General features: G+C 41.9%; 1 protein-coding gene across 3 annotated transcripts in view; it reads right to left on the reverse strand.

Moving 5' to 3' along the window:
• Positions 1–26,670, reverse strand: part of shank2b (SH3 and multiple ankyrin repeat domains 2b) — a 1,221,224-nt gene that overhangs the window by 611,176 nt on the left and 583,378 nt on the right. For all 3 annotated transcript variants that reach the window (XM_059976077.1, XM_059976076.1, XM_059976075.1), the window contains one exon: positions 24,300–24,407. In XM_059976077.1, coding sequence (XP_059832060.1) covers positions 24,300–24,407 — 108 coding nt within the window. The remainder of the gene's footprint in view (positions 1–24,299; positions 24,408–26,670) is intronic.

A 26,670-nucleotide genomic window follows, 5' to 3' on the forward strand; every position in this document is an offset into this window, starting at 1 on the left:
CCTATCTTTTCCAGAATCCTGCACTAGAACTTCCTGTCCAATCTCAAAGCTCCTTGCTGCTTCACTTGGCAACTGGCTGAACTGTTTGTTCTGCACTCCCTCCATAGATCTGGTTTCATGCAAGATCTCAGATTCCTGCCCACGAACAGCAGTGCAGATGTTTGATTTGTCGTCACATGAACAGATCTCTGAAACACAAAAAGGAAGTTGTCCACCTTCTGCTGGAGAGAAATGCTGCCCTTGTCCATCACTTTACCGGATTTCTTGGAGTTTGAGCAAACCTTTCAGCTAACCCATTCATTGCTGGGTGGTGAGGAGCTGACTTGAAATGTCTGACACCATTTTTCTTTATGAACAGTCGGAATTCTTCTGATGTGTATTGTGGTCTGTTGTCACTTACAATTTGTTCCGGTAAGGCGTTTCTGGTGAAGATAGTCCTCAGAAGAGACAGCCTTTGCAGAGGTGGTTGACTTCATTGGTATAACCTCCGGCCACTTGGAATGAGCATCTACAGTAATCAGAAACATGGAGTCCAGCAATGGCTCAGCAAAGTCAATATGGATTATTTGCCATGGTGATGACAGCTACTCCCGTGGTGGTAACAGTGCCTGTGGGGGTACATTTTGAACTTTTTGGCATCCTAAACAACATTTGGCAAAGTCTTCAATCTGTTTACCAATTCCCAGCCACCATACAAGACTCTTCATCTTGACTATATTCAGGTATCCTTCATGCAGATTTTCTAACACTCTGGTGCACAGTTTAGAGGGAACCACAGCACGACCAACAGTTGGTTCCACCTCACTGAGAACTCTGGAAACATAGGCTTACCATGGGCTGGCCATCCTTGCATGGTGATGTCATAGACTTTAGACAATGTCAGGCCATTCCTTGTTTCCTTTTGCATATGGGAATTTGTTACCGGCAACTGGTCCACCAATGTGGTGTGGAACATTTCTGCTGGGTTACAGTATGAAGAATTTTCTTCTTCAGTTGCCAGTAGTGGAAGACATAACAAGAAATCAGCGTTGCTATGTATTTTGGTACTCTTGAGCTCTACCTCATAAGGGTGGGCTCATAGGAACAGTGCCCAATGTTGTAACCGGGTAGCAGTCATCATCAGAATTCCCTTCCTGGGATTGAAAATAGACACAAAGGGCTGGTGATCTGTCATGAGCATAAACGTTTGTCCTTAGAGATAGTGGTGGAACTTCTTTATTCCCCATACTAGACTGAGGGCCTCTCAGTCGATCTGTGCATAGTTGTATTCCGTGCTCATCAATGATCTTGAAGCAAATACGATAATAAGAAGCTGGGAGGTGATAGGTGATAAAAGTAAAGGGATAGTGAAGAAGCAATCTGATAGGAGAAAAGAATGGATCATGGGAGAAAACGAAGGAGGAGGGACACCAGGGGAAGCGATTGGCATGAAAGGAGAAGAAAAGAGGTAAGAGGGGAGCTAAAATGATGACTAGAATAAGAAGGAAAGGGCAGGGAGAAAATTTACCAGAAGTTAGGGAAATTGATGTTCATTCTTGATGATAGATGCTGTTTTCCACACACACACACACAGAACCTCACAAAGGCACGCATAAGAGCAAGAATGAATGGCAGGTAGAGAGAAGAGCAATAACTTTTCTTTAAAGCAAGTGCTCTCAGTCTCCAAAGGTTTTCCATCAGTGAAAATGTGTGGCTTTAATATTGTACTGATTGATGCTTGGCAAAGAAATAAACTTGTTACTCTATTGTCAGCACCTTGATGACATTGTCCACCATGAGCAAAGAGTCTGAAAGTTTCATCAAGTGATCATGCCCTCTGATATCAAATTACAGCCATACATCCCTCCCAGATATTGGCTCATTTAGGTGAAGCAATTTACTTCCAAAGTTGTACATCTGTAGTCTTGACAAAAATTGAATGATAATTGCCCCATATAACTGGAAGTATGTCCTTCAACTGGCTCCATGGAGTTGGAGGCTTGGTGCTTAGGGTAAAGGGTAATTGCCTAAACAAGTAGGAGTTCAGATTCAATAACAAAAAATATTACCTGCAGGAACTGAACAGCAGGAAAAATTGAATAAAGAGATGTTAGTTTTCCAATGGCGATGTCGAGAAGATAAATAGTGTGGGGGGAAATGGAAGCAATTCTATGCCATTTGATGTAAACTGTAATGACGATGAGATGACAGACACTGTGGTGTTATCCCTCAGATTGTCATCATACTGCAGTCTTGCTCTTGTATACATGTTGTGTTGTAAGGTTAGTAGCGTTGCAGGTTCAACTAGGACACAGTGACATGCTTACGGCGGGGCTTTGGGGAGTAGGAAGTATCATTGAGAATGGGATTTACTTATTTATAAAGCAAATGTGCACGTTAGTTCACAAAACATCAAAGTTACAGTAGACAAAGCACCTGAACTATTTCCAAATATTGCTTCACATCAGGGTCAAATATCAATTTTATTCACCCAATTATTACAAATTTGCTGTGATCTGTTGGTGTTATATGCAAGAAAAACAACAACATACAATAATTATAAAGAATAAAGAATTGTATGACAATAAACTAGAAATTGAAGTACAGATCTGGAATAAAATGCGCATAAGTACATACACTCTGTGGCAACTTCATTTTATTTATTTATTTATTGAGATACAGAGCGGAATACTTCCTTCTCACCCCTGGATCAGCATCGCCCAGCAATTGCCTAATTTAATACTAGCCTAATCATGGGACAATTTAAAATGATCAATTAACCTACCAACCTGTACGTCTTTGAACCGTGGGAGGAAACCGGAGCACCTGGAGGAAACCCATGTGGTCATGGGGAGAACGTACAAACTCCTTACAGGCAGCAGTGGGAATGAGATATCTCCTGCACCCAATAAAGTGGCCACTAAAACCCCATCCACTTCAAGGTCCAACAAGCTGTGTGGCAGAATTGCTCTTCTGCACATCATTGTTGTAACATGTAGTTATTTGAATTACTGTTACCTTCCTTCAGCTTGAACCAATCTGGCCACTCTCATTAACAAGGTGTTTTTGCCCATGGAATGTTCATTGGAGGATTTTTTTTTCATTTCTCGTCTATTTCTCTGTAAATTGTTGAGGCAGTTGTGCATGAAAATCCCAGGAGATCGGCAGTTTCTGAAATACTCAACCATCCCATCTGGCACCAACAATAATTCCACGGTACAGTCAGTCACTTAGATCACATTTCTTCTCCATTCTTATGTTTGATATGATTAACAACTGAACCTCTTGACCATGTCTGCATACTTCAATACATTGAGTTGCTGCCACGTGATGGCTGATTAGATATTTGCACTAACGAGGTGTACAGGTGTATCTAATAAACTGGCCATTGAGTGTAAATACCAGTATGTACAATGTAAACAGCATTATAAATGTAGTTACACTACTTTCAGACGCAAAGTCTCACTTGCCCCTGGGGAACCATCCTCACTAGATAATTGTAATGAACATCAGTCTCAGTGGACTCAGTGTACTCTTAAACAGTCCATCACAGGTGAAGTGTTTGCTACATCTGCCCTTTCATCTCCTCCTTCACCACCATTCTGGGCCCCAAACAATATCTCTAGGTCAATCAACACTTCACCTGTCGGGGTTATCTACTGTATCCACGCTCCCAGTGCAGAATCCTCTATATCCTTGAGATCGAAGGTGGACTGGGAAGTTGCTTTGTTGAACATCTTCACTTTGTCCGCAACAAGCAAGATTTCTCAGTGCCCAACCATTGTCATTCCAATACCCATTCTTAGTCTGACATATCGGTTTATGGTCTCCTCTACTGCTACAATGAGGATACCCTCAGGCTGGAGGAGCATCACCTCATATTCTTTCTGGGTAGCTTCCAACCTGATGACAGGAACATTCATTTCTCCAACGTGGTAATTTCTCACCTTCCTCCTTCTCTCTTTTTCCATTCTCCATTCTGGCTCCCCCTTACCCCTTTCTCTTCTCCTCACCTACCTACCACTACTCCTTCTTCGCATTCTCCCGTGATTCACTGCCCTCTCCCATCAGATTCTTTCTTCTTCAGCCCTTTCCATTTCCCACCTATCACGTCCCAGCATCTCACTTTGACATACCTGCCATCCCTTTCACCCAGCTTGCTATCACCTGCCAGCTTGTACTTCTTTTCTTACCCCTACTTGAACCCCCAGGCTCTTGAACCAGTGTGGATAACTTCACTCACCCCAACACAGAACTAATTCCACACCCTGAGGGATTCTACAATTCGTGTTCTCAAACTTATTTACTTAATTATTATTTAGTTTTTAATATTTTTTGTATTTGCATAATTTGTTGTCCTTAGCACATTGATTGTTTGTTTGGCTCTCTTTTCTGCAGTTTTTTGTTTCAAATTTTCTGCTATGTCTCTATGTAACTACTATGAATGCCCACAAGAAAATGAATCTCTGGGTAGTACATGATGACATATACATACAGTGGATTCAAGTTAATTGGCCATTGGTTAACTGAGGCAGCCACTTATTTGGAACACCACTGAGAGAACAAAAACAAATCAAGAAAATAGCCAGGATCCCCTTCGTTTACTTGTGACACTATGCCACTTAATTGGGACAGGAGACTGTTACCAAACAATTTTTAGCTAGTGTCAGTCACGTGGATGTTGTATGGCCATTAGACACTAGACTGGGCTTAGAGTGTACAACTTCTAAACAGCATCAGTTGCATGTGCTTTGTTCAAAAAAGTAGTGATCTTTGTCAATGATAGCTGGCAAGAAGTAAGACAATTCAGAACCGTTTTGTTCACTGTGGTTTCAAACATTCAGACATGAAAATGGCAGAGATGGCCAGGAGAGAAAACAAAACAATTTCACTGCTTCAACAAGTTAGGAACTATGAAGAACTCAAAAGTATCAACAATCATCTTGAATGTAACTTTGGTCCCCACCAGACACAGCTTTCACCTGTGGCTCCAGTAGCCTTTTGCTTATGACAGTGGTCACACCCTGGTACACCATCTTGAGAGCCAGGCTAAACCTGGTGAGGTTATCCAGCAGCTTCTATACTCTAGTAAGATAGGGACATGCGTGTTCTAGCAGGCGAAGACAGCTCCAGTGAATTGGTGGATGGGATCTACGGTGAGATAACGGCCAGGCCAGAAAGGTGTTTCAGCAATACTACATGAAGAGTGAAGAGCATGTCGAGGCACAGGACTAGTTATGGTCATCCACCAGGAAAGACCCCAGTTGTGATGTCTACTCATTGCACTGGACCTGACTTCTGAGGTCAAGTGATTGGAATTGTCCCAGTACAATGGCCTTTTCATTTTAAGAACTCCCCACACGTTCATCGTCAGATACAATGGACAATCAGGAATAGTATTGCCAGTGTTCTAAATTGTTCTGAATTTCATTTAAGTTCATAGTTTGCTATTCAGTTTGTCTTCTTTATACCTCTTTAACTACTTCCAAGAAACTTTGGATAATTGGGACAGCCACTGAATTGGGCCAAAATGTCCCACTGTGTCACAATTAACCTGAATCCACTGTACTTTGACAATAAATTTACTTTGAAATTCGACCTTCTTATTGATTAAAACATTTGGTCAAAAACCTTTTCAGCATCAATGAAATGAAAGGACTTCTTAGAAAAAAAATGTAGCATCATGAAACTGAATCAATAATCAGGAAACTGTTGCTAAAATATAACTGGTTCATTTTTAATTTTACTGCAAACCTCAAAAACCCCAGTGGATCAAGAAAGGAAACTCTGAGCACTTCATAATAAAGCCTACAAGGCACTGTCTCTTGTGTCTATCCAATTGACTCTGAAGGCTCTTACTGATTCCATCTCCATTGCTCCTGCAGATGGTGAGGACAAAATAACACCAAGCCGCTACAATTTTAACTTTTTTTGCCCTACCCCCCATCACAAATTCAGACCTCAGGAGGATTCACATCAAATGGGGTGGGGAGACATTTAGTTGTACTGTCCAGAGATTGAGAATGTTCGCCTTGGTATAGGGAGAGGGTGAGGTTATTGAAATTTCAAAGAATGTGGTAAAAAGTACGCTGCATCGCAGTTCAAAATTCAAAGTAAATTTATTGTCAAAGTATGTATATGTCACCAAATACTACCTTGAGATCCATTCTCTGACAAGCATTCACAGTAGAACAAAGAAATACAACAAAATCAATGGAAATTTACATACAAAGAATGGCAAACAACCAATGAGTAAAAGAGGATAAACAATACAAATAAATAACTAAATAATATAGAGAACACGAGTTAGAGAGTCCTTGAAAGTGGGTCCATATACTATGGCAACACATACAAAATGCTGGAGGAATTCAGCAGGCCAGGCAGCATCTAAGGGAAAAAGTACAATCGAAACCCCTCAGCAGGACTGGAGAAAAAAAGATGAAGAGTAGATTTGAAAGATGAGGGAGGGAAAAGAGAAACACCAGGTAATAGGTGAAACTTAGAGGGGGAGGAATGAAGCAAAGAGCTAGGAAGTTGACTGGTGAAAGAGACAGAAGGCCACGGAAGAATGAAGAAGGGGTGGCGGGAGGAGCACCAGAGGGAGGCGATGGGCGGGCAAGAAGATAACATGAGAGAGGGACAAGAGGATGGGAAATGCTGAAGAGGTGGGGAGGGGGTTGTTGAGGCATTACTGGAAGTTTGAGAAATCGATGTTCATGCCATCAGGTTGGAGGCTACCCAATAAAATACAGGAGCAGAGTTAGGCCATTCAGCTCATCAAGTCTGCTGTTGAGTTTTTCAGATTCGCAAGGCAATTCGTTCACAAAAATTTAACCTGTGATGTCTGAGGTTTATTCAGTATGTTGGAAATGATTAAACTCAGCCTTTCCTCAACAGTGTAAGACTTCCCAATTGCAAAGTTTACTTCCTGTCATTTCTGAATTGCTCATAACTATGCATTCACCTCACTGCCTCCTGAAAATCTGAGGATAACTTCCAACTGCACTCTTCATAGGAGTGAAAATATGCTATGTTCTTGAATATATTTCAGGATAAAATAATTCTTAGCGTGCCCCTCTGAGTAACTGAAGCCTTTGTAACTACCCTCCGGGAATATGGTTGCAATTCTTTAAAGATTGCTTTGATGTAGGACTGAGCTGCAAACATTCATCTAACACAAATATTTCCCTTTGGTTTTGCCACAATCAAAGTGAAATAAACATAATCAGGACTGGGTTTTGGCTCTGGAATAATGGCTGACAACCAAAAATGTCTCATTTTCTTTAACTGCTTCTTATCATTGCATGAAGATATCATTTTCCTTGCTGGATAATGGTGCAGTTTCCTCAGTTTGAGGTACTGGCAGCTCTCTTGTTTCTGAGTCAGGTTGCAAGTTCAAGTCCTGCACAAGACCAAGTCCAGACAGATTCTCTAGTGTTGGAGTACGGGGTGGTTGCCCTGATGGACATACTATTGTTTTCTGAGATGCTGAACTCAAGCCACATCTCAGATAAAGGTCCCATGGCAATACTTTAAAGAACTGGGGAACAATTAATATTCATACCTCAACCAACTTCACTGAAAAAGGTTATCCACTTAATTATCACAAAACTTTAGGATGCGAGGACGAAAGTTTCAAGGCAAATTTTAGGAAATAGTTGAATAGGTTAGGATTTTTTTCCTGGAGCGTAGGAGAATGAGGTGAGATCTTTTAGAGGTGTCCAAAATTGTGAAGGGTATTATATGCAGGCTTTTTTCTCCCCGAGATGCTGTGAGACTTGAAATAGAGGTCAATAACAACAAAAAATGCTGGAAGAACTCAGCAGGCCAGACAGCATCAATGGGAGGAGGTAGTGACGACGTTTGATGAAGGGTTTCGGCCCGAAACATTCTTATTGGGTACATCACCACCTGGCTGGGAGGCTCCAATGTGCAGGATCAAAAGAGGCTGAAGACCGTTATAATCTCAGCTAGCTTTATCACAGTCACAAAAGTCTCCTCTATTGAGGCCATTTTCAAAAGGTGGTGCCTCAACAAAGTGTCTAGATCAAGAACCCTGACCAATCTGGGCATGCCCTCTTCTCATTGCTACCATCAAGGAGCAGGTACACACACTCAATGGCTTCTTCCTGCCTGCCTTTAGACTTCTGAATGGTCCATGAACCCATGAAAATGTCCTCACTAAATCCTCTTTTGCACTACTTATTTATTTTTATTGTAACTTATAGTATATTTTATGTCTTGCACCGTACTACTGCTGCAAAACAATGAATTTCATAACATATATCAATGATAATAAACTTGATTCTAATTCTGATTCTGATTATGCTAACTGAATTACTGTAATACCCAGGTTGCAGCATCTCAGGTTCAAGCTCTGTATCGAGACAATGGCCCAGTGAGTCTCCAAGTTCCATCTGTATTTCTTCTGCTCACAGCAATCCTGCCATCCAAGTTGGAATCTCGCCCCTGTATCCAGAGGACAATTTGCCTACCTTGGTAGTGATTGGTAAGATAGCACACCCTTATCAATGAGGCTCATGTGAAAAATGGGTGGGAAAGTAGTAAGACTTGCACTAAGTTCCTACAAAAAACAATGGACACAGCCCAGTCCATCAAAGGGAAGTCCATCACATTCCCCACCATTAAGCACATCTGCATGAGTGTAGTTTCAGGAAAGCAGCATCCATTATTGGAGACAACCCACCCCTCCTCCACCACCACCACCCATCAGGAAAGAGGTACAAGAGCCTCAGCACTCACACCATCAGGTTCAGAAACAGATACTACCCCTCAACCAATAGGCTCTTGAAACAAAGCGGATAACTTCACTCAACCTCACTTACCCCATCACTGAAATGTTCCTGCAACCTATGGGCTCACTTTCAAGGTCCCTTCCTCTCACGTTCTTGATATTTGTTGCTTATTTATTTATTATTTTTCTTCTTTTTTGTGTATGCAGTTTGTTGTCTTTCGTACATTGTTTTTACACCCAGTTGGTGTGGTCTTTCATTGATTCTATCATGGTTATTGGATATATTGAGTATTCCTGCAAGTTAATGAATCTCAGAGTTGTATATGGTGACATATATGTACTTAGATAGTAAATATACTTTGAAGTTTGAAGATTACAAAGCAGTTGCCAATTAGTAACACTGAGTATATGAAGTATAGTTGTTCTCACGGTTAATTTGTCCACTACCACCTCCCACAAATAGCTATAATATGGATCATAATACAGCACAGGATCAACGCATGTAAAATGTTGGAGAGACTCAGCAGGTCAGGCAGCATCTAAAGAAATGAATAAACAGTCGACATTTCAGGCTGAGACCCTTCAGATTCTTTGGCCCAAAATGCCAATATTTATTCATTTCCATATATGCTGTCTGACCTTCTGAGGTCCTCCAGCATTTTGTGTGTATTATCTGCAAAATCTCTTGTTTTTATGATTTACAGCACAGGAATAGCCCTTTTGTGAAAAGGCAAATTAAACTAAATTTCTTTTGTCGGTGCCAGCTCTCCATGTTCAATTCTCACTATTGTCTGTAAGGACTTTGTCCGTTCTTCCTGTAACAATATGTATGTCCTCTATGTGCTCCAGTTTGCTTCCACTTTCCAAAGACATAAGGGTTAGTAATTTGTGGGCCTGCTGTTTTGGAAGCATGGCAACACTTGCGGGCAGTCCCCAGCACATTCTCAGACAGTGTTGGTCATTGAAGCAAATGACGCATTTCACTTACTGTGACGTGTATGGAAAAATAAAGCTAATCTTTTTTTAAAAACTTGATTCTGCAGATGAAGAAAATCTAGAGCAACACACAAAATGCTGAATGAGGGGGAACGTGGGTGGTTCAGGATCAGGGGAATGAAGAAAGAATCTGGGAGGTGACTGCTGGAAGGGCTAAAGACAAAGGAGAGGACAGTGGACCATGGAAGAAAGGGAAAGAGGAGGGAGGTGAATGGCAGGTGAAGAGAAGAGTAGGGGAGAGAAGGTGACCAGAATGATGAATGGAAAAACAGAGGAGGGATAGGGAAGAAATTACCAGAAGTTAGAGAAATTGATGTTCCAGCCATCAGTTCGGAAGCTTCCCACGCGGAATATGAGGGGTTGCTGCTCCTTCTTGAAGTTGGCCTCGATGTGACAGGAGAGGAGGCCATGGACAGACATGTTAGATTGGGAATATGAAGTCAAATTGAAATTCATAGCAAACAGAACACCCTGCCTTTTGCCTCAAACAGAGCGACTATACTCAACAAAGAGATCCCCCAGTCTTCTTCTGCTATCACTAATGTAGAGGAGATCACATTGGGATGACTGAATACCATTGACAACCACAACAGACTCACAGGTGAAGTGTCATCTCACCTGTTTGGGTCCTGAATGGGTGTGAGGGAGGAGGTATTGGGGCTGGTGTCATCGTACTTATCACAATTGCAGGGATAAATGCCATAAGGGAGCTCAGTGAGGAGGTGCAATGGACGAGGGAGTAGTGTAAAGAGCGATCCCTATGGAAAGCAGAGTTGGTGGGGAAGACATGCTTAGTGGGAGGATCCCGTTGGACCCTAATATTGACTGTTTATTCCCAGCCATAGAAGCTGCCTGACCTGCTGAATTCCGCCAGCACTCTGTGTCTGGCACCTGAATGATGCTGTGTACCTCCTTTTTAAGATATTCCAAAGCACTTTAGTTAATTAAATCCTCCTGAAGAACAGTCACCATTTAAACAACTAACTTGCACACAGCATGTTGCCATAATGTGATAATGGCAGATTAATCTATTTTGTCATGTTGATTGAGGGATAAATATTGTCCAGGGCAACAGGGAGAACAACCCTCCTCTTGTTCTGATGTTTTAATCACCCATTAGAATAAATAAACTTTGATTTACTGTTTCATCTCCAAGAGGTCAGTGCCTCCTCACTGCTGCACAGCAATTGCCGATCCTTTTGAACAGCTCTCTGTAGTGGAAATTGAAGTTGGACTCAGAGGTGGGAGTGCTGCCCTTTGATGCTCTGCTTACGTAAACAAGCCCTCCTTCACACTAAGGGCAGGGCACATACGCAACACCGAGGTTAAAAAAACAACAAAACTCTGACATGGTGAGGCAGCACAGTGGTTAGCATAACACTTTGCAATGACAACAATCTGGGTTCCGCTCCTGCTGCTGTCTGTAAAGTGTCTGTATGTTCACTCTAAGACGGCATGCATTTCTGTCGGTGCTCCATTTTCCTCCCAAATTCCGAAAATTGTCAGCATACTATGTTGGCGCCGGAAGCATGTTGATTCCTGTAGGCTGCCACCAGCATATCCTTGGACTGTGCTGGTCGCTGACACAAGTCACATATTTCTCTGTATGTTTCAATGTTACAAATGACAAATAAAGCTAATCTAATATAATTTAATCTATCTAATCTGATCAAATAAACCAGGAGACATAGAATCAGAAATAGACCTCTTGGCCCCTTGAGTCTGCTCCACCATTTCATCACGGCTAATTTATCATCCCTCTCAACCTCTCCTTCTCCTTCCTTCTTTGACACTGATTAATCAAGAACCTATCAAGCCCCACCCTTGGACTGTACAAACAACTGTGCCAATGAATTCCACAGATTCACCACCCTCTGGCTAAAGACATTTTTCCTCATCTCTGTTCTAAATGGATATCTCCGAATTCTGAGGCCATGCTCTTTGGTCCTGGACTACCCCACTATTGGAAACTCCTCATATATGTTAACGCTCTCATGTCTGGGATCATTCTTGTGAAGCTGCTCTGGACTCTCTCCATTGTCAGCACATCTTTTCTTAGATAAGGCTTCCAAAACTGCTCATAATATTCCTAGTCCTGTATGAACAATGCCTTATAAAATGTCAGAATTCTTGCTTTTGAATTTTCTCCCTATTTAAAATATAGTCCATAGCTTTATTTATTTTGCCAAAGTGCATGACTGTACAAATCCCTAAATTATATTCCATCTACCACCTCTTTGTCCATTGCCCCAATCTCTCTAAGTCCTTCTACAGACACCCTGCTTCCTCAACACTACCTGCCCCTCCACCTATCTTCATTTTGTCCACCAACTTTCCCATAAATCCATCAATTCTTTAATGTAAATCATTGACATACAATATGAAAAGAAGTGGACCCAACGCTAATACCTACAGCACACCACTCATCACTGGCAGCTAATAAGAAAATTTTCTCTTTATACTCACTTAGCCTCTTGCCAATCAGCCAGTCTTCCTTCTATGCTAATACCTTTCCCTTAATATCATGGGCTCTTACTTTGTTTAGCAGACTCATGTGCGGTACCTTGTCAAAGACCTCTGAAAATCCAAATAAACAACATTCACTGACTCTCCTTTGTCTATCCTGCCTGTTATTTCCTGAAAGAACTCCAACAGAATAGTCAAGTTGGATTTCCTCGTGCTAACTTTGGCCTATTTTATCATGTGTCTCCAGGTTTCCCAAAAGCTCATCCTTAATAATAGCCTCGAACATCTTTCAACCTCTGAACTCAAGCTACCAGGCATAAAATCTCCTTTCTTTTGCCTCCCCTGCGGTATTGCACCCACTTCTCAGACCATTACACAAGTACATTGATTATAAATTATGTAAATTGTCTTCAGTTCTAGTTGCCTTATTGTTGGAAGGATGTGGAAGCTTTAGAGAGGGTGCAGAGGAAATTTATTAGGATGTTGCCTGGATTAGAGAGCATGTCTTATGAGAAAAGTTTGAGCAAGCTAGAGCATTTCCCTTTGGAGCGAAGAAGGATGAAAGGTGACTTGATAGAGCTGTAAAGATGATAAGAGACATAGAGAGCATGAACAGCCAGAGAATTTTTCCCAGGGTGGAAATAGTGAACATAAGTTAAATGTGTTTGGAGAAAAGGATAGGGGGACAAACACTCCTTCACACTAGGGGTAGGGCAAATGTGCAACATTCTCTCCACAGAAGTTAAAAAATCAATGGCAAACAACAAAACTCTGACATGGTATGGTAGTGAGAGGTTAGTGTAATGCTTTTCAATGACAGCGAACTGGGTTCAGTTCCTGCCGCTGTCTGTAAAATGTTTGTAAAATAGTACAGTATACCTCAGAGGTAGGTTTTACATAGTTGTTGTGTGGAATGCACTGCTAGGGGTGATACTAGAGGCAGAGACATTAAGGCAATCTCTTTTGTGCCACAGAGGCTTACTATTAATTGAGGGGTCCATGGACCCCAGGTTGGGAAGCCCTGTGTTAGGAACATTTAAAAAAATCTTAGGTAAGCTCATGGATGAAAGAATAAATGGAGGACTATTTGGCAGGGAAGCATTAGAGTGACCTTGGAGTAAGTTAAAAGGTTGATACTACACCATGAGCCAAAGGGCCCGTACTGAGCTGTAATGTTCTATGTTCTAAAGTTTCTGACAAAGTCCAATCATACAGCACAGCAAGATCACTTTCCTTGCAATCAACCCCTTCTTGTGACCAGCTCTTCATAAATGATCTTGATCACATCACAGTGAAGAAATTTCTTCCTATTGTGCCATGCACACCGTTGGACAACTGCCCTGTGGCTTCTACAAAAAGGACACTCCACGTCCTTGTCAGCTTTTCTTGACATTCTTGAGAAGTGGACAGTGTTGGAAAAGGGGGGATTATTTTTGTCCATTTAAAAAAGGCCAATTCAGAATAATGACAGAAATGCAAGGAAGTACATAATTACCTGAGGGATAGGAAATAAGAGAGGAGCAGTGATCATTTTACTGTATAGTGGGATATCCATCTTGCGATTTTACTGTTTCTCTTGTTCTGCATAAATGATGTGGACAAATGCATGGAGGGTACAATTTAAAATATTTTATCGAATACTAAACTTGGCATTCTAGTGAATGGTAAACAGTATTACATGCAGATCAGTGACATGGACAATTACTGGGCAGATGCATTTCATTGTGGTGAAGCTATGGGCACTTTGTTTTCCATTCATCTTGTGTGAAGTGATGCACACATCCAGCCAGAAAGGTGTCTCAGTTCTGTGTTGGCAGAACAAGACCAGTGCTGAGTCTTCACAAGTCAGTATGCTCAGTAGAAAGTCCATGAACAATATGTGTAATCTTAAACGTCCCTGCAGGCACAGGGTGAGGGCCTCCGTGTGTTGAAATATTTGGAGCGATGGAGATTGTTTTCCTCAGAGTCGAGTAGATTATGTGAAGTCTAAGGGGTACAATTTTTTGTTTTTATTTTTTATTTAGATCTGATCACGCTGTCATCATCTATTGTTTTTGATAAAACTATTAGACCCAGGAGCAGAATTAGACCATTCAAACCATAGAATCTGCTCCACCTTTCCATCCTAGATTTATTTTCCCTCTCAACCCTGTTCTCCCCATAACCTTTGATGCCCTTACTAATTAAGAATCCATATTAAGTTCAATGTTCAGATTACATACATGTCACCACATATAACCCTGGGATTCACTTTTCTGTGGGCATACTCAGCAAATCTATAGAATAGTAACGATAGCAGGATCAATGAAAGATCAACCAGAGTGCAGAAAACAATAAACTGTGAAAATGCAAATATAAATAAATAGCAATAAATAACAAGAACATGAAATAACGAGAGAAAGCACCTTTAAAGTGAAATCATTAGTAGTGAGATCATTGCAATGGATGGGCAAATGAGTATAGTTATCCCCTTTTGTTCATGAGCCTGATGATTGAGGGGTAGTAACTGTTCTTGAAAGTAAAGGTGTGAGTCCTGAGGCTCTTGTACCTTCTACTTGATGGCAGCAGTGAGAAAAGAGCATGGCCTGGGTGGTGAGGATCTTTGATGATAGATGCTGCTTTCCTACAACAGAGTTTCATGTAGATGTGCTCAAATACCCAATGAGTTGACCTCCATCGCCATCTGTGGCAACAAATTCTAAAGATTCACCAGCTCTGGCTGAAGAAATTCCTCCTCAACTCTGAACTAAAGGTAGGAGAGAACCATCTATTGTACTTGAACTGCTTTAATCCTTGCAGAGAATGTACTTTCACAATGAGGTTGGTCACAGAATCCCAGTGTTTAGATCCAGCAATGACGAAGGGCCAGTGACACATTTCCAAGTTCACATGCAAGAAACCTTCAGTCCTCCAAATCATGTTATGAGCAGTTTTGGATTATATAAACTTTATTTGTCACATGTACATCGAAACATATTGGGAAATTCCTTCATTTGCATCAAAAAAACAAGACAGTCCATGGATTGTGCTCTGGGCAGCCTGCAAGTGTTGCTACAATTCCGACATCAATATAGCATGCCCACAATTCACTAACCCTAACCTTAACTGCACCCTAACCATCTTTGGAATGTGAGTGGAATCTGGAGCAACTGGAGGAAACTCACATGGTCAAAAATTAAACAAACGAATAAACTCCTTGCAGATAGTAGTGTGAATTGAACCTGATCAGTGTAAAGTATTGTGCTATCTGTTATGCCAGCGTGCTGCCCTGGTCATGGGAAAATGGAGGTTAGGTACTGGACATCACAGGGCTTAAATGTCTGACAAAAGAAACACAGGGAAAATCCAGAGACATTTTTTTGTATCACTCACAGAGAGTTGTTGTGGACAAGAAAGCATGATGGTGCAATCAGATCCCATCAAAAAATCATTTGGCAGCATGACAGAATGAGCACTGGAGATTCTGCAGATTCTAGGAATCTGGAGTAGCACACACAAAATGTTGGAGAAACTTAGCAGGCCAGGCAGCGTCTATGGAGAGGAATAAAAGGTCGACATTTTGGGCAAGACCCTTCATCAGGAGTGAATGAGGATATTTTCCAACAGCATTTGGATCCTCCATTTACACTGAACAGCCTTTTCATGCATCTAGTACTTGCATTCTCTGATCTTATGAAACCTCGTTGGCCTGAAGATATCAGCAGTCAACCACATTCCTCTGACTGTAATTTAAAACAAGCCTTTATTAAACCAGCCTAAGACCTCCACTGAATAGATAAAAGGAGGCAGACAACTGAATTCGCAAAGGGCCACTTATAAGTTCAAAGGCAGACTTTGTGTCACGTTGGAGTGAATCCCTTCAGAAACTTGAATATTTTCATTATTTGAGCTAATGAACAGAACGTGATAATTACAAGGAGACACAGTACTTCAAAATGAATAATTACTTGTACAATAATTATAAACCTTCTTAAAATGAGAAATAAAGAACACTGCAGACTAAGTGAATTAATGGCGTTCGGAATTTCAAGGCAGTGTAAGCATTCCTGATGGCATTCAGCAGGAACGCAACAGCACATTGTGCAGATGGGAGTGCTACAGGATTGGAATGTTCTGAGAGTCAGCATAGATTAGATGGGCTGAATGGCTGCTTTCCATATCAAAATAAATATGAGACTACAATATGAAATCAGAATATGACGGTTTTATTTCACAGGTAGTGCAAAGGTTTAGAATGTATTTGTTACTACGCACCAAGGTAAATTCCAGTTTGACAGGGTTGTCAGATCATACCACAGAATTTGGTTAATTAAATATTTAGATTTAATTTTTGAAAAGCTGATATCACTTATGGACACCAGTGTGTCAATAAGACTCACCAGGTTTAAAGGCAATGGTGGGGCAAGTTTTTTTTTATTATTATACAGAGAATGGTAGGTGCCTGGAACAGGTTGCCAGGGTGGAAGCAGATACATATATGGTGATGCTTCAGAGGTTGCTGGATAGACACATGAATATGCAGAGATAGGAAAGATATGGATTATGTACTGGCATAAAAGATGTAGAGTAATTCAGCTGAAATGTCTATTCCTGTGCTGTAATGTTCCAAGTTCCACATCTATGTTTTTATTTTGTTTAATTTAGTAATTTAGCACAATAACTGGCCATTTTGGCCCAGGAGCCTGTGCTGTCCAATTACATCCATAAACCAACTAACCCGTAGACCTTTGGAATGTGGGATGAAACTTCAGTACCTGGAGGAAACTCAGGTGGTCACAGGGACAATGCACTAATTCCATATAGATAACGACAGATTTGAACCCTTGTCATTGGTGTGTTTTAGCATTATTTTTATCTCTATGCTACTGTTCTGTCCACGTTCTAGCTTCATTAGTGACCCTTAAAGAGGGAAAGCTGCAGCCTTTTCCAGGGCTGCACCTTGTGTGACTGCAAACACTTGTTTGCCCACTGAAATGGCCTTGAAAGCGCACTGTTCAAGAGCAGTCTGGGATAGACGTTAAATGCTGGCAGGGCCTATTATGTCTACATCTGATGAATGAACTGACAAAGAGGAGATGAGATGATTGTCAAACAAGGGACAGAGTCAATGAGGATATCACAGGATAGCAGGATTAAAATCAACTGTTTTATTTTGTTCCAACAGCTATCATAGCTGTTCCAATCTGTTCTGATAAAACTGAAATGTCACGTCAGATGGTGATCTTGCCAAGTGTCAGCAACAGAGTCTGCAAGATGGGAAGCGCCTTTCACATTTACCAGCTTCGCCGTTTGATCAGTAGTTAGCACATATGGAACGGAAGAAAGAGAAGGTCACATGGTCTCTCGAGCCCACCCCCAGTACCATCAAATCTTCTACCTTAGTTTTACTCTCTCCTGGGTCTTTGGTGCCCAAAAGGTCCATCAAAGTAAATTTACTTTAATTTACTATCAAAGAACATATATCTCATCATATACTACCCTGAAAATCATTTTCTTACTTGTGCAGTATTCACAGTAAATACAAAGAAACACAATAGTATCAATGAAAAACCGCACTCAACAAGTCAGGCAAACAGCCAATGTGCAAAAGACAATGAACTGTACAAATACAAAAAGAAAAGGAATCATAATATTAATAATAAATAAATAAGGAATAAATATTGAGAACATGAGATGAAGAGTCCTTAAATGTGAGTCCATAGGTTGTGGGACCAGTTCAGTGTTGGGGTGAGTGAAGTTGAGTAAAATTACCCCCTTGGGTCAAGAGCCTAATGGTTGAGGGGATAATAACTATTTCTGAACCTGCTGGTATGGGTCCTGAGGCTCCTGTTCTTCCTTCTTGCTGGCAGCAGTGAGAAGAGAGCATGGCCCAGATGATATCCTCAATGACCGAGCTTCCCAGGTCTCTGCGATGGTGATGTCCAAAGACTTACATCATTCTGACTGAAGGCATCTCTCCTCCAATCACACTCCCTGGAATGGTGTCCCCACTTTTGTTACCAGCCTGTTTAGCTAAGATGGACTGACTTTGTTTCTATGAAGGTAATGTTCTCTCATCCTGATGGACATTTGAACCTGCCACTCTAACATGATCTATTATTACATCCTCTTATGACGCAATTATTAATTATACCATTGATAAAACGGTTTCCTTCTCCTCTCTGAGGAATTTCTCAGGTACCCATGACAACAGTAGCTATCTACACACAAAAAAAACCATGCAGATTAATTTCAGCTTATTGCTTTGTTTAAGATTTCCTCACTCCAACTGATCTCTCTATACCCTTGGTACATACTGGACAACAGTTATAAATACCTCTTGTCTGACCTTACCAGTGGTTGGTATATGGAATGAACTGTCAGAGGAAGTGGTCAAGGCAGGTATATTTACAACATTTAAAAGGTACTTGGACAAGTATGTGGCTACAGAAGGGTTAAAAGGATATGAGCCAAAGGCAGGCAAGGGACTAGTTTAAATGGAAATCATGTTTGGCATGGATGAATTGAGTTGAAGAAACTGTTTCGCTGCTTTTGACCCAATGACTCTCCGTACAGTCAGCCATTGAGACTTAAGGACCAAAGATGATACACCTTTGCACCCTGTGGAGATCAGAGGACTTGGAGAGAGTGCAAGGAGGTAGAGCAATGGCAAAAGATCCTACTGGCAAAGGGATGGGAGACCTTCCCCTCTTTTGATTTCTATAATCCAACTGCACTTCCATGACCATAGGAAGGTTTCAGATCACTTGAATGGAGAAGGACAAGGTTGTATGAAGAGGTCAAGATGAGAATGAAATTTCTAAAGCAGCACACACAAAATGCTGGAGGAACTCAAAGGGTCAGGCAGTATCTATGGAAATGAATAAACAGTCGATATTTCAGGACAAGAACCATGTCTGGACTGAGAAGGAAGGGGGAAGATGTCAGAATAAAAAGGTGGAGAGAGGGGAAGGAGTTTTGCTGGAAGGTAGAAGGTGAAGCCAGCTGGCTGGGAGAGGTCAAGGGCTAGAGAAGAAGGAATCTGATAGGAGCAGAGAGTGGACTATAGGAGAAAGGGAAGGAAGAGGGTATCCAGGGGAAGTATTAGGCAGGTATTTTAAGCTCTAGGTTAGTGCAGAAAACAACCACAGAGTGATGGGGGAATAGCCCTTCAGGGGCTGTGGATGGTTTCTTGAGCAGATTAACAGAGGATGGTATTTTTGCAGATCTAACGTGGAAATCTTCCTATTCGTATACATCATGGTTGGTATGGAACTGCTCTGCATGAGACTGCAAGAAACAGCAGATAGCTGTAGACACAGTTCAGTACATCACAGAAACCAGCCTCCCCTCTATTGACTCTGTACTTCCCACTGCCTCGGTAAAGCAGTCAACAGAATACAAGGCACTTCCCACTCTGGACATTCTCTCTTCTCCTCCCTCCCATCAGGCAGAAGGTACAAGTGCTAGAAAGGATGTACCACCAAATTCAACACAAAATACTTTGCAGATGCTGGGGTCAAAGCAATATGCACAACACACTGGAGGAACTCAGCAGGTCGGGCAGCATCCGTGGAAACAAATAGTCAATGTTTTGGGCCGAAATCCTTTGTTAGGACTAACCCTAAGGAGTACTTATATCCCACTGATACAAAACTAGACTCGTGACCTCACTAATTTACTAATTTACCCAGGAGAGGAGCTGACCCTAGAGGTAAAACAGTGCATAGATATGGTATTATGGGCTAACAGATGGGGCATTGAACACCTGTGATAGGCAGCTCAGTTTGGGTCCAGTTCCTACATGAGGTAGCAAGCAGGCTAACCCATCTTGCCAGAGTTGCATGCCGAGGGCAGGACTTGAAGACGAGGGCGTTGATCAGGCCAGTGCTTAACTGGAAGGAAGTTCTGATTGGCTAAAGGCATGTTATGTAACCAATTGGATAAGAGCTCAGGACAGGTGATGGTAATATCTCAGTCATGCTCTGAAAAAAACAATTAATCACTGAAGGAATTAAATCACAGGTCACCCATTTTCAGATCTTCTCAGAATCAGAGTCAAGTTTATTATCACTGACATATGTGGTGAAGTTTGTTTTTTTTGAGGCAGGAGTATAGTGCAATACGTTAAAAAAAACTATAAATAATCAATGCAAAAAGACAGCAAAATAATGAGAAACAAGAGAAAATCTGCAGGTGAGCAACACACACAAAATGCTGGAGGAACTCAGCAGGCCAGGCAGCATCTATGGAAAAAAAATACATTTGATATTTTAGGCCAAAACACTTTGGCAGGACTGGAGAAAAAATGCTGAGTAGATTTGAAAGGGGGGGAGGGGAGAGAGAAACGTCAGGCAATAGGTGAAATTTGCGACACTTCACCTGTGAGTCTGTTGGGGTCATATACCGAGTTCTGTGCTTGCTGTGTGGCCTCTTGCTTATCGGTGAGACCCAACGTAGATTGAGTGGCAGCTTCACCGAGCACCTGCACTCCATCTGCCAGAACAAGTGGGATCTCCCAGTGGCCACCCATTTTAATTCTACTTCCCATTCCCATTCCAATATGTCCATCCATGGCCTTCTCCACTGTCAGGATAAGGCCACACTTAGGTTGGAGGAACAACACCTTATATTCTGTTTGGGTAGCCTCCAACCTGATGGCATGAACATTGATTTCTCAAGCTTCCAGTAATGCCTCCACAACCCCTCCCCCACACCCCCTTCACCATTTCCTTGGCCAAGCCACCTGCTGCCATTCGTTCATCAATACCTTGTGAACATTTTTTTAAACCTATTTATAAAAGATAGCAACACACACAAAATACTGGTGGACTGCAGCAGGCCAGGCAGCATCTATAGGAAGAAGTACAGTCGATGTTTCGGGCCGAGACCCTTCGTCAGGACTAATGGACAGAAGAGATAGTAGGAGATTTGAAAGTGGATGGGGGAGGGGGAGATCTGAAATGATAGGAGAAGACAGGAGGGGGAGGGATGAAGCTAAGAGCTTGAAAGTTGATTGGCAAAAGGGACACAGAGCTGGAGAAGGGAAAGGATTATGGGATGGGAGGCCTAGGGAGAAAGAAAGGGGGAAGGGAGCACCAGAGGGAGATGGAAAGCAGGCAAGGAGAGATTGAGAGAGGGACAGAGAGAGAAAAGAAGGAAAAAGGGGAACATAAATAAATAAGGGATGGGGTAAGAAGGGGAGGAGGGGCATTAACGGAAGTTAGAGAAATCAATGTATATGGAGGAATTTATATAGTATATGTATATAGCATATGGAGGAATTTAAGGTGGGGGGTTATATGGGAGGCAGGGTTTGAGAGTTGGCACAACATTGTGGGCCGAAGGGCCTGTAATGTGCTGTACTATTCTATGTTCTATGTTCAATGTTCATGCCATCAGGTTGGAGGCTACCGAGACGGAATAGAAGGTGTGTTCATCCAACCTGAGTGTGGCTTCATCTTGACAGTAGAGGAGGCCATGGATAGACATATCAGAATGGGAATGGGACATGGAATTAAAATGTGTGGCAACCAGGAGATCCTGCTTTCTCTGGCGGACAGAGCGTAGGTGTTCAGTGAAACAGTCTCCCAGTCTGCATCAGGTCTCGCCAATATATAGAAGGCCGCACCGGAAGCACCGGACACAGTATATCACACCAGCTGACTCACAGGTGAAGTGTCGCCTCACCTGGAAGGACTGTCTGGGGCCCTGAATGGTGATGAGGGAGGAAGTGTAAGGGCAGGTGTAGCACTTGTTCCGCTTAAAAGGGTAAGTGCCAGGATGGAGATCGGTGGGAAGGGATGGGGGGACGAATGGACAAGGGAGTCGCGTAGGGAGTAATCAGACGGGGGGGGGAGGGAAAGATGTGCATGGTGGTGGGATCTCGTTAGATAGCCCCCAATTAGTGGTTCAACTGACAGATCACCCCTCAAGAAGTGTAGTACTACTCTGGTACTGGGACATCCATCCAGCTGTTCCTGCTTAACTGTCCAGAGAGGGACCTGAAAACAACCTTCTTCTTCTGACATGACAATACTTCCCCTCACCTTTAGGGAGATACCACAAGTCCATCACCACCAGAACCACACATCACCTCCAAAAGATCTTTCCTTTAGTTATCCACCTTCTCAACAAAACTCACTCAGGTGTAATATTCAACTGTCCCTGCATAACATCAGTTTACAGGCCCTTTCTGCTCTTGTTATTCCATTGATAATTATTGCACCTGTTCATATGTTAACATTTATTTAAGTTTGATTATTGACATTTGCGCATGTGACTGCTCTGCCAGTTGTTGATTGCTCGTGGCTGTTTGCACTATTCTCCTGTAAATTGTTCATTGCTATTGTGTGGTCTGTTATGTATAGTCCTGGCACCAAACCACAATCAATTCTGGTATGTTTCACAAAGTGATTCTAATTCTGAAGTGCGGGAGACCAAACCGTTTCCTGGGAATGGCAGAACTGATATATGAAAAGACATTTGGTCAGTTAGGCTATGAGCTTATAATAATGTGAAAGGAATTCGTAGAACCCTACAAAATCCTGACAGGATTGGACAGATCAGATAAAGGAAGGGTGTCTTTGATGGCTGGGAAGTCCAGACAAGGATAAGGGATGGGCCATGTAGGTCAAAACTAAGCTCCGTATATTCAGCTCCAATGTGAAAGCCATCCTGCTATATGGATCTGAAACATGGAGAATCATCCACACCAGCTGCAACAAGATCCAGACCTTTCTCAACAAGTTCCTCCAGCAGATCCTCCACCTCAAGTGGTACGATGGAGTGTCAAACCTAGGCCTATGGAAGAGAACAAACCAAGAGCCCATTGTATTCCAGATAAGGAGGAGGAAGTGGAGATGGGTCGGCCACACCTTGAGGAAGAGCCAGTCAAATGTCACTCGACAATCACTCAAATGGAATCCACAAGGGAAGAGAAGAAGAGGTTGCCCAAAGTAAACCTGGAGGCGTAGGCTTTTGGATGAACTGAAAGCCGCCGGCCAAACTTGGGAGACTACAAAAACATCTGCTAGAGATCGCAGGAAGTGGAGGACTTTTGATGAGGCCCTATAAGGAGCGAAAAGGATTAAAGAAGAAGAAGATGTAGTCCTGAGATGAGGTAATTATTTCCCCCACAGAGTGTGGCAAACCTATGAAATTCTCTGCCAAACAAAGCAGTTGAAATCAAATCTGTGGCACTATTCACAGCTGAGCAAGCTAGAGCTCTTTGGAGTGAGGGAGAATGAGGGCTGACTTGATAGAGGTGTACAAGATGGTAGGAGCATTGACTGAGAGGGACATCCAGAAACTTTTTCCCAGGATGGAAATGGCTAATATGAGGGTTACAGTTTTAAGGTGATTGGAGTAAAGTTTAGGGAGGATGTCAGAGAATTTTTTTTTAAGCACAGAGAATAGTGGGTGAAAGTGACACCCTGCCAGGGATAGTGGTAAAGGCAGCTATAATAGAGGCATTTGAGAGATTCTTGGATAGACACATAGATGATAGAAAAATGGAGGGCTATCTGACAGGGAACAGTTCGATTGACTTATAGTAGGCTGAAAATCCGGCATAATGTCATGGGTCAAATGGACTGTATTGTGCTGTACTCTTCAAAGTCCTATGTTCAAAACATTAAATATGTTAGAGTTAGACACTGTTCCTTTGGCAGGAGAGATCAAAGGATACCACAATCATATTGAATGGTGTAGCAGATTCAAAGTGAAAAAAATCATTTTTTCTATGTTTTTCTATTCCTGTGCCTTGCTTAACTGAAACTACAATTGCCCTTGCAAGCCTATTCTGGTTTGCCCTTGCAAACCAGAAATGAAATCAATGATGTCCTTGGATAGAGACATACTGTATTCTCTCAAGAGCTCAGTTCACTCATTGTGTTTCTCCCACGGACTCCTTTTGGCTATTGAATCAGCAGCATTTTTTCTTGATTCACAAATCAGTCACACTTAACTTTGAAGGATTCAATATTAAATATTTTGTCATCAGTACTAAGCAAAGCCGATGTCCAGAGTCCCTAGCAAACATCACAGATTGAAAGGGAGCACCACTAGTTCTCCACCAACTTGCAGTTATCACATTATACACCTTTTCCATTTGGATTCTTACCTGGCTTGGCTTCATTTGCCGGTATTTCCTCCACACATTCAGCAGGAAACCATCCAACCCTTCCTCGACAGCTGCCTTCCCAGAATCCACCTTCCCCGATACTCAGAACTAGATGGGCAGGAAAAGGAAAGGAAGCATTAATTAATCCATTTAGACAAATACACACCTTAAATGAGAATTGTGTATGAACAGGAGAGCATGAATAAGAAGCAGGGGTCTATCGCTACTCCCCACTCAATAAGGTTATGGAATCATTCTGAATATGACAGGCCCTTTCAGGACACATTATCCATGCCAGATCTCATGCCAATCTACAGTAATCTCAAATGCCTGCCATAGTCCCGTATCCTGCTAAACTTTTTCTATCCAAATACCTGCCCAAATATCCTATAAACACTGTATGTGCGTCTACCTTGACCATCTCCCCTATCTACAGTTTTCAGATTATCACCACCTTCTATGTGAAAACTGTTCCCTCAGAACTCTTTTAACTTACTCCCCTCTCACCTTAAACAAGTGCCCTCTAGTCCTGGACTCCACTTCCCTGGGAACAAGACTCTATCTACCTACCTAAGCCCCTCATAGTTTTAATAAACCTCTCTAAGGCCATCATTTGGCCTACATTCCAGTGAAAATAAACTCAGCCTATCCAATCTCTCCTGGTAACTATAACACTTCATCCTGGGAAACATTCTGGTGAACTCTTTCATTCAAACGCATTTGCTACCACATTTTTCCTGGAGTGTGTTGAGCAGAAATGTACTCAGTACACCAAGCATGGTCTAACCAACTCTTATAAGGTTCTAAGACATAGGAACAGAATTAAACTATTCAACCCATCGAGTCTGCTCTGCCATTCCATCATGGCAGATTTATTATCTTTCTCAAACCCATTTCCCCCATAACCTACGACAGCCTTACAAATCAAGAACCTATCAACTTCCACATTAAATATACCCAGTGACTTGGCCTCCAGGGCCATCTATGACAATGAATTCCATGGATTTCCAGCCACCTGGCTAAATAAATTCCTCATCTCTGTTCTAAAGAGACATCTTTCTATTCTCCACATCCACTCTGTCTAGACCTACCAATATTTGATGAGTTTCTATCGGATACCCCCATCATCCTTCAAGACTTCAGCAAGTACAGGTCCAACGCCTACTCATACTTTAACCCTTTCATTCCCAGGATCGTTCTCATGAACCCTGTTTGGACAATTTCCAATACCAGTACATCTTTTCTTAAATAAGGGGTCCAAAACTACTATCAATACTCCAGCTGTAACATGATGGTCCAACTCCTAAACTCAATGCTTTGACCTATGAGGTAAATATACCAAATGCGTTCAATCAAATGCCTTTGGAACTTTAATTTCATCCAAGTCTTCTCAGCACTATGCACATTTTCCCCAGGGCTGTAACTATGTAAAATGTAGGTATGAGTAGCACACTGATGCAAGTATGGTGAGTGGTGCACATCAGCATACCAGGGGAATCCTAACATATCCTCAACAAAGCAGCTGTAATGTGTTGACCCAGAACTTTGGGCTGGATCATGCTAACGATAAGCCATAGGTTGTTTGGAAGAAAACAGGCTGCCAGCAGTATGCCACGCAACTCGCATTATTAACATTGTTTATTCTTGTAACAATACAACACCACTGAAATAAGACTATTGGATGCATCCTTAAGTATAATAAGATGGATATACGATCTCACAGTCTACCTCATTATAGCCAAAGGCCTAGATAGAGTGAATATGGAAAGGATGCTTCCTATAGTGACCATAACTATATCACTGAGGACCAGAGGGCGCAACCTGAGAATAGAAAAATGTCTCTTTAGAACAGAAATGAGAAGGGATTTTTTGAGTCAGAGAGTGGTGAATCTGTGGAATTCATTGCCACAGACAGTTGTGGAGGTCAAGCCATTGGGTATATTTAAAGCAGAAATTGACACGTTCTTGATTAGTAAGGACATCAAAGGTTATGTGGAAAAGGATGGAGAATGGGTTGAAAGGGTAATAAATCAGCTATGACAGATTGGAAGAGCAGACCTAGTGTGCTGAGTTACCTAATTTTGCTCCTACGTCTTTTGGTCTTTTGGTTATGAATTTGCAGCTTATTGTCTACCTGCACTGCACTTTCTCTGTAGCTGTTTCACTTTATTCTGCATTCTGTTGTTGTTTAGCCTTGTTCTACCTCAATACACTGTGTAACATTTGGGGGTCTGAAAGAAGATGGCGCCAGCAAACAACACTATTACGGGTGACATTCTCTAGATGGTCCACAAAACAGTTTCTTTCACTTCTTTTACTTCATCCTTTTCAAATGTGGTTCTGGTTCTGTAGGAGACTGTGATCTACAGTT

The sequence above is a fragment of the Hypanus sabinus genome, chromosome 7 (assembly GCF_030144855.1).
Source record: "Hypanus sabinus isolate sHypSab1 chromosome 7, sHypSab1.hap1, whole genome shotgun sequence".
In the NCBI taxonomy this organism is placed as follows: domain Eukaryota; kingdom Metazoa; phylum Chordata; class Chondrichthyes; order Myliobatiformes; family Dasyatidae; genus Hypanus; species Hypanus sabinus.